This window comes from Arachis duranensis, chromosome 1 (assembly GCF_000817695.3).
Source record: "Arachis duranensis cultivar V14167 chromosome 1, aradu.V14167.gnm2.J7QH, whole genome shotgun sequence".
NCBI classification, from domain to species: Eukaryota; Viridiplantae; Streptophyta; class Magnoliopsida; order Fabales; family Fabaceae; genus Arachis; species Arachis duranensis.
Window position 1 is genome coordinate 44,894,447 of NC_029772.3, and position 19,739 is coordinate 44,914,185.

The following is a 19,739-nucleotide window of genomic DNA, read 5'->3' on the forward strand; positions in this document are numbered from 1 at the left end:
GCCATCAAATCTTGGGCAAAGTATGAACTATCATATACTGCTGGAAAGCCCAGGATGTCTACTTTCCAACGCCGTTGAGAGCGCGCCAATTGGGCTTCTGTAGCTGCAGAAAATCCACTTCGAGTTCAGGGAGGTCAGAATCCAACAGCATCTGCAGTCCTTTTTAGTCTCTGAATCAGATTTTTGCTCAAGTCCCTCAATTTCAGCCAGAAAATACCTGAAATCACAGAAAAACACACAAACTCATAGTAAAGTCCAGAAAAGTGAATTTTAACTAAAAACTAATAAAAATATACTAAAAACTAACTAGAACATACTAAAAACATACTAAAAACAATGCCAAAAAGCGTACAAATTATCCGCTCATCAATCCCCCAACAGAATTTTGTGCATGCATAGGGCTGGGATAATGCCCTTAAGGGCACTTATAGTCCACCCAAGGGCAGTCCTATATGTCTTAAGCACTTGAATTATTACTTCTTCTTCCTGTGGCTCTAAGCCAGAGCTTATGATCACAGGAAAAGTATCTTCATCTTTGAGAAATGCATATTTTAGGGAAGATGGTAATGGCTTGATCTTAAGCTTTGGAGGCTTCTCCTTTTCCTTAGGATTTTCCAAAGGATCCTCCAAGTTAGGCTGTTCATCAGTAAGGATGTCATTCATCCCTTTCTTGAGATTCTCAGCTATGTTTACTTCTTCCACTAGGGAATTAATGAGGTCATCGTTCATGCATTCCTCTGGGGTGTCTGGATGCTGCATGGCTTTTACAGCATTCAGTACAAACTTTTCCTCATTAAATCTCAGGGTTACTTTCCCTTTTTCAACATCAATGAGGGTTCGTCCTGTAACTAGAAATGGTCTCCCTAGGATAAGGGATGAACTCTTGTGCCCTTCCATGTCCAACATCACAAAGTCAGTGGGAAAAACAAAGGGTCCAACCCTGACAATCATGTCTTCGATCACTCATGATGGTATCTTAATAGAACCATCAGCAAGTTGAAGGCATATGCGGGTTGGTTTGACTTTCTCAGTCAAGTAAAGCTTCTTTATTAATGAAGCAGGTATTAGGTTGATACTTGCTCCAAGGTCACATAGAGCTGTCCTTGTACAAGCATCACCTAGAGTGCATGGTATCATAAAGCTTCCAGGGTCCTTAAGCTTCTCTGGTAAGCTGTTTTGAATGATTGCACTGCACTCTTTAGTGAGGAGGACTGTTTCTATCTCTCTCTAATCCTTCTTATGACTCAGAATGTCCTTCATGAACTTAGCATAAGAAGGTATCTGTTCAAGAGCCTCTGCAAAAGGGATCTTGATCTCTAGTGTTCGAGATAATCCACAAAGTGGGCAAACTATTTATTGTTTTCCTCTTGACAGAGTTTCTGAGGAAATGGAATCTTTGTCTTATATTCATCAATCTTGGTTGATGAAGGCTGAGTGCCATGTGTGTTGGAAGGGGGGTTACTAGCTTGCCTAGGATGTTTGTTATCAGTAAGTGACTGGCCTCCCTTGCTTGGGCGTTCAACACCCATATTGCTGCCCCCTTCCTAGCATTCATCGCCAGGGACACTGCCCCCTGTTGGGCGTTCAACGCCCTTGTTGGCATCCCTAATTGGGTGTTCAACGCCAGGGATGGATACCCCTTCTAGGAGTTGAACACCAATGACATTCCTCTTTGGGAATTCAATGCCCTCAGAGATGTCTTGGACAACATTCTGACATTCTTCTGTAGGCTTTTCTTTCTTATTGTACTGAGGTTGGGTGTTTAAGGATTTCCCACTCCTCAGTTGAATGGCCTGGCATTCCTCTCTTATCATCTTAGATAACTGTTGCCTTGTCTGACTCAGCTAAACTTCTACATTTCTGTTTGAAGCTTGAGTTTCTCGTAAAGCCTTTGCAATTCCAGTAGTTGCTGGGCAAGGGAATGCAGCTGTTGAGTCAAGGGGCCAGCCTGTTCTGGAGGGTTAGGTCCAGTAGTTATTACCTTAACCTCTCCTTTCATAGAAGTCTCAGCAGATGAGTACAGATGTTGATTAGTGGCAATTGCCTCAATAAGCTCTTGAGCTTCTTCAATGGTCTTTCTCATGTGTATGGAACCACCAACAGAGTGGTCCAAAGACATTCTAGCCATGTTTTAAAGTTCATAGTAGAAGATGTCTAACTGTACCCATTCTGAAAATATTTCAGTGGGACATTTTCTTAGCATCCTCCTATACCTCTCCCAAGCATTATAAAGAGATTCATTATCTCCTTGCTTGAAGCCTTGGATGTCCAGTCTCTACTGGGTTAGCTTTCTTGGAGGGAAGTATTGGTTTAAAAACTTGTTCACTAACTGTTTTCAAGTTTTCAAGCTAGATGTGGGCTGGTTATCTAACCACCTCTTTGCTTGGTCCTTTACAGCAAAAGGAAAGAGCAATAGTTTGTAGACATCTTGGTCTATTCCCTCATTGTGTACTATGTCAGCAATATTTAAGAAATCTGCCAGGAATTCTATAGGTTCTTCCTGAGGAACCCCAGAATATTGGCAATTTTGCTGCATTAGAGTAATAAGTTGAGGGTTTAGTTCAAAGCTACTTGCTCTGATGTGAGGTATGCTAATACTTCTTCCATAGAAGTCCGCAGTGGGATTTGTATAAGATCCCAGAGTTCTTCTGAACTCTTCATTCCCATTTCGGTTCATGATGAAAAAAGGTAGAAGAAGAGAAAGAAGAATGAAGATAGAAGGAATAGAAGTAGAAAAGATAAACAAGAATTAAAATATTTTTTTAATTTATTTATTTATTAAGGTTAATGTATTAAAAAGAATTGAAAGTTTAGTCCTAGGAAAATTTTCATTTAAAAACTTAGCTTGTAAAAGATTAAATGTACTTACTTTAGTCCTTGTAATATTTATGTTTCAACATTTTAGTTTGTAAAAGATTATAGGCTTAAATAAGTTTTTGGTCCCTGTAAAATACTCGATTTTTTTGTTTTCGGTCTACTAAATTTCAAAAGTTGTCTATTTTAATCCTTCTTGTTAGTTTGCTTTAAATAGTAGTTTCTATATTATAGAAAATTTAAGAAATATAAGACTACTAATAAGGAGACAAAGGTGGGTAATAAGAGAGTCAAAACAATAGTGTATGAGAGTCTTTATCAGTATTTGGGTACGAAGAATGAGAGATTTGGATCAAATTAAGTAATTAAGGACAAGAATGGTGAGATTTTGCAATGAGAATTACTTCATGTCTTCATGAATATAAAAGTCTCTTGGTGCTTTTCAGTAAGAATTAATTCATGATGTGGTAGTTACTGCATTAGGCACTTAGCGCATGTGTATTTAGTATGTAATTGTTACGGTCCAGCCCAGCTAGGCATGGAGACCGACCCGGCCCGGTACCTACTGACCCGTTTGGGCGGGTCGTTGTGCCCGCCTGTCTGGCGACCCGGCCATGCACCCTCCTTGCCAGTGGCACAATAGCTGGGAGGAAGGAAACTTCCTGGAAGGAGGCCTCCCCCTGGGGGGCCCACTTTCCTGACACGATATATAAGGGGAGGGCCCTACCCCTCCCCCAAGGTACGTCACACATATCACTTTACCCCTATTTCTCGCCTGTGCCACAACTGACTAGAGCATTGGAGTATCTTTGCAAGTGACACCCCTTCCCCGCAAAGAGCTCGAGACGTCGGCTACTCCATACTCAGCCCTGCAACCCAGAACCAGGCCGTACCCCTCTTTATCAACCCAAAGATCCCACCGAACCGCCCGGTACCCGACCAACTGAACAGTAATAATACTGATTTCTGTATTTTACTAATTTTCTATTTGTTAATGAAGTTTATCTAAAAGTAATAATATTGATTTCAATTTCTCAATCATTCATTTCTTCTACAAGAATTGAATACACGAGTTCAAGCATTCAGGCTTCTATTTTGTTTAGATTCATTAATAAATAATTAAAGGCAATGACTTAGAATAATATGTCATGTTTTGTCGTGTTGGAGGGTTGTTGTTTTAATTTGTCCTTCTTTGTGTGTTGATTTTCATATAATGTGCTCCTTTTCCAGGATCAACAGCAGTCTTGATCTTCACTTAGGGGGGATTAAACTAAAAATAATATCAGTGCATTTATAATGAAATGCTTCTTGAAGTTTTGGTCATAGAATTTAACTAGCTTCTTTTTTTTATTTACTGATGTCATTTTTAATATCCTAATTCCTGCTCTCTATTAGGCATTTGGTTCACTATTTTCACTATACAAACTGCTTTAACTAATTTACTTAAATTGCTGAGAAATTGAGATAAACTGATCTTAATTAACCAGTACAATTATTGGACTTTACAAAATTTCAGAGCTAGATTTCCTGTTGTGGTGTGATTTAGATTTTTCATATTTACACGTTTCCAATATCCACTTGAAAGGCATAATTAATGATACCATTTATGGGTAAGCCACTTAAGGTTTTGTGGTTATAAGATTTGCAGGTAATTTCTATGTTATATGTTCCAGTGTTGGTATTGAATCTGCTTTAATTTTATTTCCCAGGATCTAACAGCAACTAAAAGAAAGGAATTTGAGGATTATTTTTTGATGCGAGAGTTGCTCATGGGAATATATGAGAAGGTTTTTGAAAGGCCTTCTCCTATCCAAGAAGAAAGCATTCCAATTGCTCTTACTGGTAGTGACATTCTTGAAATGGCTAAAAGTGGGACAGGCAAAAAAGCTGCATTTTGCATTCCTACATTGGAAAAAATTGACCAGGATAATAATGTTATTCAAGGTTTGACTTCGTCCTCTTACCTTTATCTTTCTATTAGATTCCCATGAGATCTATTGAGAGGACTATCATATTTATTGTAGTTCAAGGCCAGTTTGAATGAACTTCTCAGGGAACAAACTTGCTTCAATGGGCATAAATTTTTACTATAATATTTTTTTTCTCATGTTTTTAGGATTTTGTCCTTGTTTAAATTATATATGTGTTGATGTTGGCTTTGTTGCCATGATTCAAACTGATGGGAACTAATCATGTTATGGATGAGCTAAATACTTTTTTGCCTCAGCTTCGACTCATTTATAAAAGTGGTTGACATGCATAAACTATTTGAAAAATTGCAATCCTTTTAAATGAGAACAAACAAATTTTCAATTCTATTATCTTCGTATGTTCATTCTATTTCTTTAGTAGTAAGAGTTGGTTCCTAATCCCTTCTTTTACATTGCTTTTTGTTTGGTTTCAGGTTGATAAGCTTTTGTCCCCAGAAGTCCAACCTTCTATAGTTGTTATTAATTTTTATTTTCCCAAGAATTTAGAAACTTATCTCCACAGGGTATACTTATTTTTCCTCATTTCCTTCCTAATTTATTTGCCTTGACACTGACTTCCTGTTCTAATGGATCATATACGGATATACAGGTCGGTCGCTCAGGGTGGTTTGGGCATATTGGTTTAGCAGTTAACTTGATCACTTATTGCGACCACTTTAATTTGTATGTAATTTACAATCTATTAAGTTAATGCATTTCAACCGTATATGCTATAGATTTATTATGCATTTTGTCTTTTATGCTGATATAGGATTGAACAAGAATTTGGAATTAAAATAAAGCAAATTCCACCATACATTGACCAGGTATGACAGGATGGAGTTTAATGTTAGCCTTTTAACTCACAGAAATTTTGCTGGGTTCAGTTTGTGTTTCCCTTAATTTCATTTTTAGATGTGTTGCTAACATTAGTAACATGCTGGGTCCTGTTTGGCAGATATTTTGCTAACATGTGTGTTTGTTGCTAACATTAGTAACATCAGTTTGGGGGGAATGAGAAGAGTTTTCTATTTCCCTTAGGGACAGAAAGAACAAGTAAATCACAAAAATGCTTTACTATGTTTAGTGTTGAAAAAATCCCAAAAAAAGTTATAAAATTTCATAGTGGATCTTGAGCTTAGATATTTAGTTAAAATTTGCAACTGCTTCACTTAAGTTTTTTTTCAATTTGAGCTAGATGGTTTGATTTCTTTTGTTGCCTTTTCTTGTTATTTGTTATTTTATTGTGCAATTTCTGATTTATAACTTGGTTATTATATTTTATTTGCTCTTTCTACAGTTGTTTGAGAAAAATTACAAGTGAGTTTTGTTGGTAGTGAAAGAATTTTTTTCTTATATCAAAGTGTTTGGAAAATAAAGGAATTATCATTAACTTCATCGTCCTCACTTGATAAGAATCCACTTGTTTTCTTATTTGTTAATTAAGTATTAATTTGGTGACTATTTGTGCTAGGCTACTATGGTTACTATCTATTTGCAACTTATTCCAAGATATTTTAGAGATTGTTATAAAATTATACAAAATAGTTGAACTCAAAATTTTATATGCATATCTTTAGAATTATCTCTCAGGAATAGTGGTGGCGAATTGCATGTGAGCAACTTGTGCATGTCACATATTTCAATACCCTTATTCCAAGCTTTATATTTTTTTTATGATTCCTTTCTTTAATATTTATCATGGCAAGATGTTTTGTAATTTGCTTACCTTCTATTTTTTCGTTATTCATATGATCATACTTGCAGATTATTCGTGAAGTGTATTGTGGAGCTTTCCATTTGGTTCCTTTATCCGATGAAGGCCTTGTACAAGCTTTGGGTGATTCAATGACATTTCTTAATTTGCTTCCTAGAAATTCATTTTTGTTTATGTTTGTAAATTTCATGTACACTGTCGTTGCATGTATAGAGATAACATGGCTAATTTGGTTTGAATTCTATTAATGTAATATTATCTTTTATTAATAAATTTTTTTAAATGACATTTACATATTTTTGTTAATATTTTTTATTATTTTAGAGTGTATTAGAGTGCATGTAAAAGCATATACTAATTTTCCTAATTTGATAAGGATATAGCCACTCTTTTAAAACGTGGCAATAGTTTTTTTTTAATTTGATAATGATACAGCCACGCTTTTAAAGCGTGGCAATAGGTTCATTTCTAAGTATGTTTAAAAGCGTAGCCTTATTGTTTCTTATCGGCATGCTTTTAAAGTGTACCAAAACTAATTATCTGGGCACGCTTTGAAAGCGTGCCAACAAAAAAATGTGCCGATAGAGCAACCGGCACGCTGGCGGATGTGACCCTTTCAAAAGCGTACCGATAGCTCAAAAAGCGTGGCAAAAAGCTAGCGGCACGCTTTTTTGCACTTTTTGGCATGCTTTAAAAGCGTGGCAGAAAGCTTATTTTCTTGTTGTGTAGTAAAAACTAGCAAACAAACCAAAATCAAACTATTCACAATATTAACATATGAACAATAACCAATAACAAGCACACATTTCAACTCCCCGGCAACGGTGCCAAAAACTTGAAAGACGATTTTTGTGTCAGCTAGGAATTTCACACCAATAATCTCATCAAAATATAGTTCCCAACCAATAAACAATCCTCAATCAAAGTTTAATTTTTGGTTGTCATGAATGCAAACCTAATAAAAATAACCGAGAGTATTACTCCTGGGTCGTTCTCCCTAGGAATTGCAACGAGTGCTCAATTATTGGTCATGGGGGTTCAAGGGGTTTGCGGATAAAAAGGCAAGAAATTAAATGGCAAGAAAGTAAAGAAAACAATTAAAATAACAAATGCTAAAAAGAGGCATTCATGGTAAGGATTGAGAATCAAGGCTTTCTAACCTAGTCATTAATTATCATACAATAGTTAACAAGAGCTAATCCTATTTCGTCATCTCCAACATCGGAGGAAGGTATAATGTTATCTTCATATTGAGAGAAAGTCAAATAGGACTAGTTAATCCCAATCCATAAGTAGTGTTAATGGATACAAGACTAACTAATCACTCTAGATCACCAATCTAAATTGGGTATTAATGACTCAAGATTGGCCAATTTCTCTTTCCAAGCCAAGAATGCTCAAAAATGACTATAAAGTCCAACCAAGCATTTTGGCAAACACTTGGAAGGCACAAAAGGAAAGCATGGTAAAATTGCAAGGAATATAAATTCTACAACTACCCAAAGCAAGAAAATAACAATAGAAACTCAATTAGGCAACAATAAACAAAGAAACATAAAATTGCATTAAAGGAAATCAAAATCAACAAGAGTGCATCAACATAAAAGTGACATAAAAGGAAACTAACAATGTAAACTAAGAGAACAAAGATGTAGGAACAAGAAATTGCAAAGAAAACTAGATGAAAACAAGAATTAAAACGTAAATCTAAGAGAGTTTGACCTAAATCTACCCTAATTCTAGAGAGAATATGAAGATTCTCTCTCTAGAAAACTACCTAAAGCATGGTCCTAAGCTAATCTAATTGCTCCCTCATTTGTCCAATCTTGAAATCTGCATCAAATAGCCTCACAAATGAGTTTGATTTGGGCCTGGAAAGCTCAGAAATCGCCCCCTGGCGTATTCACTTTAATGAGGTCACGTGACCCGCGTCACGTGTGCACGTGGCTGACGCGTGCATGTCACTGGTAGATTCCCTCCTCACGCGTACGCGTGAATGACGCATGCGCGTGGCCTTGAATCCTCCAAATTCTCATTTCTCCATGAATTCTCCACTTTGCATGCTTTTCTTTTTATTTCTTCCATGCAATCCTTGCTTTATAAGCCTGAAATCACTCAACAAACATATCAAGGCATCAAATGGAATTAAAGTGAATTAAAACTTGAAATTTAAAGGCCTAAAAAGTATGTTTTCACTCTTAAGCACAAATTAGGAAGAATTCACAAAACCTTGCTATTTCATTGAATAAATGTGGGATAGGTTGATAAAATTCCCTAAATTCAACACAAGATAAACCACAAAATTGGGGTTTATCACATGGTCCTAAAACCTCCACTACCCCCTAACAAATGAGGTTCTTCCATGTAGAGTACGATACTAAAGCCTCCTCCCTTGGTGAAAACTCATATAGTTTCCCCAGACATCAAACTTAAGTTTGGTGCTGGGTAGTCACCACCCACCAAAGAGGAAGGTCCCAAGAGGAAGATGCACAGTAGATGGAGAAACAATACAACCCCTATCTTAACAAGCAAGGAGAATCAAGCTCATCACACTAAAAGAAAGCTTGTTAGGAGGAATTCAAATCTCAGGGCACTAATCTCTTCCTCTTCTCCCATGGAGTCATTTCTATTAACCAACTGGAAGAAGAGGAAGAAAGTCAACAATCAAGTGTCAAGCTAGTGACGGTAAAAAAGCACTTGTTGGGAGGCAACCCAACCATTAATAGAGTACTTCTGTTCTTATTTCTTCTGTTTACTTTCATTTGAGTTTATTTTAGTTTATTTTCAGAGTTTTCCCTTGTTTTTTTAATGTTTGTGATCATGTGCAGTACTTAGAATAGAGACAAAGGCATTGAAAGATGAAGAACAGAACACCCTAGAGTAAGTCCCTTGCTGGCGTTGAACGCTAATTAAGGAGGCAAGAGGGGCATTTAATGCCCCAAATGGGTAAGAAAGCTGGCGCTGAACGCCACACAGGGAGTCCCTAACGGGCGTTCAATGCCCAAAGAGGAGTAGAGGCCTAGCGTTGAATGCCAGGATGGAGGCCCCCAATAGGCATCCAATGCCCTATATGGAGTATGAACCTAGCGTTGAACGCTAGCTAAGGAGTAGGAGATGGGCATTCAACGCCCATAAAGGGGCAGGGAATTCGATTTCCTAGCCTCTCAGAACCAGTGGGTCCCACAGAATCTCCACCTATCCCACCTACCTCACCCTCTATCTCTCCCTATTTCTTCTTCTTCCACTCTATTTTTCCCTTTTTGTTCCTATTTGCTCGAGGACGAGCAAAGTTCTTAAGTTTGGTGTTGCGAAAGGTTTGGTTTTTGACTTCTACCATCCCTAGTATGGCACCAAAGACTGGTGAAAATCTCAAGGAAAAGGAAGGGAAAGGCACTTGCCTCCACTTCCCTCATCTCATATGTCACTTATGTAATTCAGCTGGAATTGTCATAGAAGGAGACATCCCCATTGAGGAGGACAAACCCATCACTAAAAGAAGGATGGAGTATGTTGGAGATCCTAAACATGCACCTCAACAAGAGTATGTGGAGCTACCTCAACAAGAGATCCCTGAGATGCCTCAAGGGATGTACTTTCCTTTCCAAAACTATTGGGATCAACTTAACACCTCAATAGGGGAGCTAAGTTCAAATGTGGAACAACTGAGGGTGGAACATCAAGACCACGCCACTATCCTCCATGAAATAAGGGAAGAACAACAGAGGCAAGGAAGAGACATAGAGGAGCTTAAACGCTCCATTGGATTCACTAGAAGGAGTAGTAGCTGCCGTCACTAAGGTGGTCCCATTCCCCTAATCACGTTGCTTAAGTTATTATTTTTTTCTGTTTTCCATTAGGTGTTATATCTTATTGTTTGTTTCTAGTGCATGATCTTCTTTATTTATGTCTTAAAACTATGAATTATTCCATGCATCTCTCACCATACTTAAAAGAAAAATTTTATTTGCAAAAGAAAAGGGAGATACTTAAATTTTGAGTTATATCATAAGAATATTTCAATTATCTTGATGTGGTGGCATTACTTTTACTTTCTGAATGTATGAATAAACAGTGCATATTGATGTTAGAGTTAAGAATGTTGGATCGTGAAAGAATGATGAAAAAGGAGAAGTATTATTGGTAATCTGAAAAATCCAAAAAGATTGATTCTTGAAGCAAGAAAAAGCAGTAAAAAGCAAAAAAAGAAAGGGTCAAGTGAAAAGCTTGAGACTAAAAGTTAGGAGGGCCTAAAAGAAACAAAATCTTGGCCTAAACAGTTCAAATGAGCCACTTCCCTAACTATATGCTTGTGGTGTGAAGGTGTCAAGTGAAAAGCTTGAGACTGAGCAGTTAAAGTTGTGATCCAAAGCAAGATGAGTGTGCTTAAGAACTCTGGATACCATTGGCTGGGGATTCTAGCAAAGCTGAATCAGAATCTGAAAGGGTTCTGATGAGTGAAAGTTAGATTTCACACAAACTCACCGGCAAGTGTACTGGGTCGCATCAAGTAGTAATAACTCACAAGAGTGAGGTCGATCCCCCGAGGATTGATGGATCAAGCAACTTTAGTTAGGTGATAAATCTTATTAAGCTAATAGTGGTGAATTGAGTAAAATTGATTAACAGAATTTAAAGTGCAAGAAATCTAAAGTGTAGAATGTAAATTGCATCAAATGTAGAGGGATTGGGTGCAGGGAAATTAAAGAAAGTAGTAAATCAATGCAAGAATAAGTGACAGAAAGAAAGACTCATCAGGGATTGGAGATATCATAATCCACAATGAATCAACTAGGTCTCAACTCCTTTCTCAATCATATGGGTAGATCTATGGCAGATTAAAATTGATTGGATCTCAATTCCTTGGCAATCCAACCTCTCTAATCATAATCAATCTTGCCAATTCCTTGATCTAATTGTCATGAGAAGAGGTTAAGTACATGTCTCTCATCCATAAGCCACACAATCTCTCAAGATCTCAATTCCTCCCGAATGGTGTTGATCAAGAGAGTTGTGAGAGATAGAGCTTCAGTTCTAATTTCCATGATTCCCCTTCCGAGGCTCACATGGAAGTTCAATGGATCCAAACCCCTTCTGGAGTGAATGGATCAAATCAAAACAGAAGTTGTCTCTTAGCTACCCAGGCGGATTGAGAAGAAGAAGAATTGCATTAATCCTTAGAATTACAATAGAGCTCCTCCCCCTAATGAATTGGGGTTTAGTGGATCATAGCGCAAGGAAAAATTGCAGAAAATCTAAATTGCATGAAAGTAAATTAATTGCAGTGAGAAAAGGAATGTAAAATGGCAACATAAAAGAAGTGTAGAAAATGGTAATTGCATCAAAGTAAATGAAGCTCAATACAAATTAAAACTGCAGAAAGGAAAAGTAAAAACTAAGAATTCCTACACTACATTCCTTGGAGTCTCTAATCCTCTAGGTACTATCCAAGACCTCTCTACAAATTAATTTCTCTTCTATTTATACGCTTTCCAATTCAGTCATCAAGTACTTGGAGTGGGCTTTTTGGCCTTTGATGAAGTGGGTCAGAAAAAGGCAGTTAGTTGGTACAGTGAGGGCATGCTTCAGAAGAACATAGTGTTCTCAAAGAGAGCGAAGCATTCATTCACCCACGCGTACACGTTCCGTGCGCTTGCGCGTCCCTTACATTCTGGCTCATCGATGCGTACGAGTCATACACGCGTACGCGTCCCTTGCAGTGTTAACTAAATGAACGTAGCGTTCATGCAACGAATGCTACCCATGCGTACACGTCACAGACGCGTATGCGTGGATTGTAAGAAGGCTACTTCCACGCTGATGCTCCATGCATGCATCTGCATAATCCATCACTATTGTCCTATCAACGCGTACGCGTGATGCACTCGTACGCGTCCCTTGCAAATTTTCTGATCCAAATTTGAAAGTATCGCAGGCGCTCATTCACAGTGAACGATGCATTCTTGGCTTGTGAACGCTGATCCCTCACCCACGCATGTGCGCCATTCATGCGTATGCGTGGATCTCCAAAAGTTTTTCCCCATGCGTAAGCGTCTTGTACGCATGTGCATCACTTGTGAACGTAGCGTTCATCTGTACCATGCACTCCTTTGTTTTTCTTTCTTCATCTTTTCACCTGTCATCAATCAAACATGCCATCAAAGTCTCAAAATCATAAGGATCATAATAATCAACTAAATCGTGCATAAATCTCATGATTTTGTATAAAATCAACAATGTTTGATTGAGTCAAGATAAACATGAAATTCTACTCCAATCACTTACTTATTGTGCAAGAAATGCATGAAAACTAATTAAAAATGAATGAAAAAGGCTTGTGAAACTAGCCTAAGATGACTTGTCATCAGGTTCACCCAATTAAGTGTTTGTGGCGTTTATGTATCCGATGGTAATACTGGAAAACAAAGTGCTTAGGATCACAGCCAAGAGTCAAAAGAAGCTGTGTTTAAGAATCAAGAAGAACTAAACTAGAGAATCAATAGTATCATCTGAATTCTGAGTTCCTAAAGATGCCAATTATTCTAAGCTTCAAAGGAAAGTGAGATGCCAAAACTATTCAGAAGAAAAAAGCTACTAGTCCCGCTCATCTAATTGAAACTGAGCTTCATTGAGAACTATGAGATTTATTGTATCCTTCTATTCTTTTTAAGCCTACTTTATTTCTGGTTGCTTGGGGACAAGCAACAGTTTAAGTTTGGTGTTCTGATGAGCGGATATTTTATACGCTTTTTGGCATAATTTTCATATAGTTTTTGTTATGTTTTGTTTAAGTTTCATTATGTTTTCATAGGTTTTAGTGAAAAATTTGCATTTTGGGATTCTACATTAAGTTATTGCGTTTTATGATGATTTTAGGTAAATTCTAGTTGAAATTGAGGAGCTTTGGAAAAGTCTGATTTAGAGACAGAGAAATGGCTGTAGATGTTGTTGGATTCTGACCTCCATACCCCCGATGGAGCATTTCTGGAGCTAAAGAAGTCCAAATGGTGCGCTCTCAACTGCATTGGAAAGCTAACATCCAGGGCTTTCCAGCAATATATAATAGTTCATACTTTTCTCTGGAAATGAAGGTCCAAAACTTGTGTTCAATGCCAGTTCTTCACCCTCTTCCTGGCGTTGGACGCCCAAAAGGGAGCAGCTGGCGTCCAACGCCCAAAAACAAGTCCAAAGATGGCGTTCAACGCCCAAGAAAGGTACTAGCACATGGAGTCCCCTAGCTCTATCCAAACACTCACCAAGTGGGCCCCAGAAGTGAATTTTCGCACTAAAAGACTATTCTACCCTATTTTTGTAGTCCTTAGTTATTAGATTAGTATATACAGACAAGAGTTCACCCTTGTTAGGAGCTCTTGGCCACTCTACACATTTTATATTACTTTTCTGTAAGCTTTGAGCAACTAAACCTCCTAGGTTACGGTTAGGAGCTCTGCTGATTTTTATGGATTAATAATATCACTATTCTATTTCAGTCTTTGCCTAATTCTATTCTAAGATGTATCTTCATTCTTCATCCTAATGAATTGGAAGTGTAACTTGACCGTCATCTCTATTTCACATGGGTTCGTACGAGTCCTTGACGGGATAGTACTGAACCACAAGCTTGATTATACACTTAGATGGCTAATCCACGACTTCGTTGGCTACTTGGAGACATTAGTGCAGTCGAGGTACGGAGCGATTAGAGCCTTTGTGGTATAGGCTAGAACTAGGACGCAGCATCTCTGATCTAGAAGATCCGACCTTGTCTGTGGCACTTTGAGTAGGATCACCAAGGGAATGGATTGCATGAGCTTCACCCCTGTTCAGATTGGATGACCGCTGACCCAGTGTTTGATTTGAAGTAGAGGAGATTAATGACCGCTGACCCGGTGTTAATCATTTATAGCCTGCCATGGAATGAATCATCAGAAGTTGGAGTAGATGGTGAGAAAAGTTGATCCAGGAGAAAGAAGCATCTCCGAAGCCTCAGCCGTTCTCATAACATTGATTTCACACATCTCTAGTAACGCTTTATTTATTTATCTATTTTATGTGTTTTCTTGTGACAACTATATTTTCTATCCGCCTGGCTAAGATCTGCAAGGTAACCATTGCTTGCGCAAACCAACAATCTTAGTGGGATCGACCCTCACTCACCTGAGGTATTTCTTGGACGACCCAGAGCACTTGTCGGTCTATTTGTGAGAAACTTGCGGAGTTAGTTTCGCACACCATGTGGCAGCTAGAATTAGAGGAGAGTGGGGTGTGTGTATGTTAAAATTAGGGTTAGGAGTAGTGTAAGTTAGGATTTGTTTTGGAAATTTTGGGGTTTGGTAGCGTAAGAATTTTATCAAAAATAAAATATTAGAGTAAGACTTTAAAACTAAATTAAATACAAAGTAATTACCTTTGAAATATCATTTAATCATTAACTTGTAAATTATTTTCAAATAAATACTAATTCAATGAAAGTTGGAGATAATTAAATTAAATCTCATTTATTTATAAAATAAGGTTCAAGTTCTAAATATTCAAATTGAAGCATATAAATTTTTTATTGGTTTTTAATTACTAAAACTTTAAATTATAAATAAGAAAATATCATATTATTATAAAATTATAAATTCTAATTGATTTAAAACTCAAAACCTCATGCTTAGCTTTAAATGACCTTTTTCTTTGATAATTTTCTGAAAATATAAATCATAAATAAATATCAATAAATCTCAGTTAGCTCACAATTTAATTTCTGAAATCCGAGATCTTACACCGTGGCCTCGACGGTTCTCATTCCTGCGGTAGTCGTTCAATCCTTAGTTATATTGACGCACATAGCCACATGTCCTGAAATTCTGACCTCTCGACGCATAACTCTTTCTTTGGCTTTACTTGCAGAACTCTCGGCGGTCACCTTTTGCTAAAGCGTCCTTTCTTGAACACTCCTTTGTAATTCTGCTCTTGTTTACTAACTCAGAGAAGATTCAGACCTCCATAAGCCCCACAACACTCATAATGTCACCCAAGAGACCACCTTTGTACATAATACACTTCCATTCTTCATAATTTTCTGGAGCACCTTGGCAAACTTTCAAGAACCGACATAGCTCCTCAAACTTTTGGTGTACTCTGCCACAGTCATAGAACCCTACTTCAGCTGTATCAGTTCTAACTCCTTAGCCTCCCTAACCGAGTTCGAAAAATACTTCTTGTAGAACTCCACTCAGAAGGCATCCTAAGTGATCACTGCATCACATTGCTGTAGCAAACGACGAGCTCCTTACCACTAAAATTGAGCTTCTCCCTCAAACTTGCATATGGAAAACTCCACATATTGATTTTCAGGTACATGTTGAGCGTGTAATGCTCTCTCCATAGCCTGTAACCAGTTATCTGCCTCCGTAAGGTTAGTCGTATCCCTGAAAATTGGTGGATTCACCTTCAGAAAAATAGCCAGCATCATCGGCCCTCTATTAGGTCCAGCCAGAAGAATGAGATGGCCATTAGGATAACTGAGGTTGTTAAGTTCCTTTCATTCTATATTTTCTCCTGTTCTTATTATGATTAGGTTCCTGTTTTCCGCTTATTTTGTTACTATATGATCAGTTGTTATTTCAATCCCTAGGTTTTAATTTACTGTCTATTATGTTATTTGATTTCTTTTTTTTATGTTGAAAAAGAGTGTCTCATGTATTGCTCACTGAGCTTGAAAATCAAAAGAAAAGAAAAAAAAGTGATGTAATGCATGAAAAGAGTGAGTTTATATTTAAGATTAATCTTATCTACTTAAATATGGTAGTATTATTTGTAATTCTGAATGGATGACAAGAACAGTGCATAGTTGAAATTGAATTAAGGGATGTTGATGTATGAGGAACAAGGATTTAGAGAATTATTATGATTTCTCTGAAATAAACAAAAATTTAATCCTTGAAGCAAAAGAGACAGCAAAATAAACATAAAAGCAAGGTCCAAGGCTCTGAGCATCAATGACTAGAGAGTCTGAAATAATCAAAAGCTCAAATAGTTGTTTTCCTAGTCATATGCTTGTGGTATTCTTGTTTCAAGTAACCTTTGAGACAGAATATTTAGAGTTGTGACCAATTGCATTCAGCAGAGTATGCCAAAGGCTTTGAGAACCACTGTCTGGGAGTAGCTGAAAGAAAAATCAAAATTTAGAAAGAGTTCTCCAGTCAAGTGCTTGTTGTGTTTCTATGTCAAGTAAAGCTTGAGACAAAATATTTAAAGTCACGGCTAGGCTCAAGGTGCAAAGCACCAAAGAAAAGAGAATTAAAGTAAATTTTGTTGTATTCAAGGATTAAACTAGAGTATAAAGATAAGAGAAATCATAATACGATCCAGATTCTAATTTTGAATGACACTGACATTCCTCTTATTCAAAGGAGAGTGAGATGCCAAAACTGTTCAAAGTTACAATGAATAAACCCCATTTTAAGAATAGACTTGAGAATGACTAAACTCTCACTTCTCATGCAAATTCACATCTTAATCATGCACTTATTTTGGTTGCTTGAGGACAAGCAACAATTCAAGTTTAGTGTTGTGATGCGTGAGCATCTTCTCTATCTTTTCCTAGTAAATTTGCATTCAAATTGTTGAGTTTAATCAAGAATTAATACATTTAGCCATTATGGATGCTACTTTGAGCTGTGTGCAATTCTGTTTATTTCATATGGTATTTTGGACGGATTTTGCAGAGCTTAAGCGAAGGCCAGAGAACGGAGAAATCGAAGAATTGTTGCTGACCACTGGTGCACGAAAATTACACTCACACTATGTAATTCCGCACAACTAACCAGCAAGTGCACTGGGTCGTTCAAGTAATACATTACGTGAGTAATGGTCGAATCCCACAGAGATTGTTGGCTTGAAGCAAGCTATGGTTATCTTATTATTCTTAGTCAGGATACCAATAGGGTTCTTTAGTTTCAATTGTAAAAAGTGAAAGGGCATAAAATAAATACTCGTTACGCAATAATGGAGAATGTGTTGGAGTTTTGGAGATGCTTTATCTTCTGAATCCCTGTAACATAATGCTTTTTCACTTTCAAACATGCAAGGCTCTTTCCATGGCAAGCTGTATGTATGGTGTCACCGTTGTCAATGGCTACTTCCCATCCTCTCAGTGAAAATGGTCCAAATGCTCTGTCACAGCACGGCTAATCATCTGTCGGTTCTCGATCATGTCAGAAGAGGATCCATTGATCCTTTTGCGTCTATCTCTAACCACAACACTCGTGAGTTTGAAGCTCGTCACAGTCATCCAATCCCTGAATCCTACTTGGAATACCACAGACAAGGTTTAGACTTTCCAGATTCTCAAGGATGCTGCCAATGGATTCTAGCTTATACCACGAAGTCTATGATTAAAGAATCCAAGAGATATTCATTCAATCAAGGGTAGAACAGAGGTGGTTGTCAGGCACGCGTTCATAGGTTGAGAATGGTGATGAGTGTCACAGATCATCACCTTCTTCATATTGAAGTGCGAATGAACATCTTAGATAGGAACAAGCGTGTTTGAACAGAAAACAGAAATAATTGCATTAATTCATCGAGACGCTACAGAGCTCCTCACCCCTAACAATAGAGTTCAGAGACTCATGCCGTCAAAGAGTACAATGTTCAGATCTAAAAATGTCATGAGATACAAAATAAGTCTCTAAAAGTTGTTTAAATACTAAACTAGTAACCTAGGTTTACAGAAAATGAGTAAACTAAGATAGATAGTGCAGAAATCCACTTCTGGGGCCCACTTGGTGTGTGCTGGGGCTGAGACTTAAGCTTCTCACGTGCCTGGGCTGTTTCTGGAGTTAAACGTCAGGTTGTAACCTGTTTCTGGCGTTTAACTCCAACTTGCAACTTGTTTCTGGCGTTCAACGCCAGAATGCAACATGGAACTGGCGTTAAACACCATTTTACGTCGTTTATCTTCGCGCAAAGTATGGACAATTATATATTGCTGGAAAGCCCTGGATGTCGACTTTCCAAACCAATTAAGAGCGCGCCAATGGGACTTCTGTAGCTCCAAAAAATCCATTCCGAGTGCAGGGAGGTCAGAATCCTACAACATCAGCAGTCCTTTTTCAGCCTGAATCAGATTTTTGCTTAGCTCCCTCAATTTCAGCCAGAAAATACCTGAAATCACAGAAAAACACACAAACTCATAGTAAATTCCAAAAATATGAAATTTGCCTAAAAACTAATAAAAATCTACTAAAAATTAACTAAAATATACTAAAAACTATATGAAATTACCCCCAAAAAGCGTATAAAATGTCCACTCATCACAACACCAAACTTAAACTGTTGCTTGTCCTCAAGCAACTAGATAAATAAAATAGGATAAAAAGAAATCATGAAGCAATAGTATCTCAGAGTTTTAAGTGAAGCTCATATTCTAATTAGTTAAGCGGGACTAGTAGCTTTTTGCTTCTGAACAGTTTTGGCATCTCACTTTATCCTTTGAAATTCAGAATGATTGGCATCCATAGGAACTCAGAATTCATATAGTATTATTGATTCTCCTAGTTTAGTATGTTGATTCTTGAACACAGCTACTTTATGAGTCTTGGCTGTGGCCCTAAGCACTTTGTTTTCCAGTATTACCACCGGATACATAAATGCCACAGACACATAACTGGGTGAACCTTTTCAGATTGTGACTTAGCTTTGCTCAAGTCCCCAATTAGAGGTGTCCATAGTTCTTAAGAACACTCTTTTACTTTGGATCACGACTTTAACCACTCAGTCTCAAGCTTTTCACTTGGACCTGCATGCCACAAGCACATGGTTAAGGACAGCTTGATCTAGCCGCTTAGGCCTGGATTTACTTCCTTGGGCCCTCCTATCCATCGATGCTCAAAGCCTTAGATCATTTTCACCCTTGCTTTTTGATTTAAAGGGCTATTGGCTTTTTCTACCTCTTTTGTTTTTTTTCACTGCTTTTTCTTGCTTCAAGAATCAATTTCATGATTTTTCAGATCAGCAATAATATTTCTCTTGTTCATCATTCTTTTAGGAGCCAACAATTTTAACATTCATAAAATTCAATATAAAAAATATGCACTGTTCAGGCATTCATTCAGAAGACAAAAAGTATTGCCACCACATATAAATAATTAGAATTTTCCTTATTAAGAACTCGAAAAATTATTGCCTCTTTATTCTAAAAATTCTACTATTTATTCATGTTTGATGATGATGAGAAAAATAAATTATAG

The 19,739-nt window shown here is 37.4% G+C and overlaps 1 protein-coding gene across 1 annotated transcript in view; it reads left to right on the forward strand.

Annotated features, from left to right (window-relative positions):
* Nucleotides 1–4,420: 4,420 nt before the first annotated feature.
* Nucleotides 4,421–19,739, forward strand: part of LOC110280226 (uncharacterized) — a 79,069-nt gene continuing 63,750 nt past the window's right edge. Inside the window, exons 1-6 of the mRNA XM_052262553.1 lie at nt 4,421–4,438; nt 4,524–4,748; nt 5,219–5,308; nt 5,395–5,468; nt 5,557–5,611; nt 6,552–6,611. Of these exons, the coding sequence (XP_052118513.1) occupies nt 4,421–4,438; nt 4,524–4,748; nt 5,219–5,308; nt 5,395–5,468; nt 5,557–5,611; nt 6,552–6,611 (522 nt within the window). The remainder of the gene's footprint in view (nt 4,439–4,523; nt 4,749–5,218; nt 5,309–5,394; nt 5,469–5,556; nt 5,612–6,551; nt 6,612–19,739) is intronic.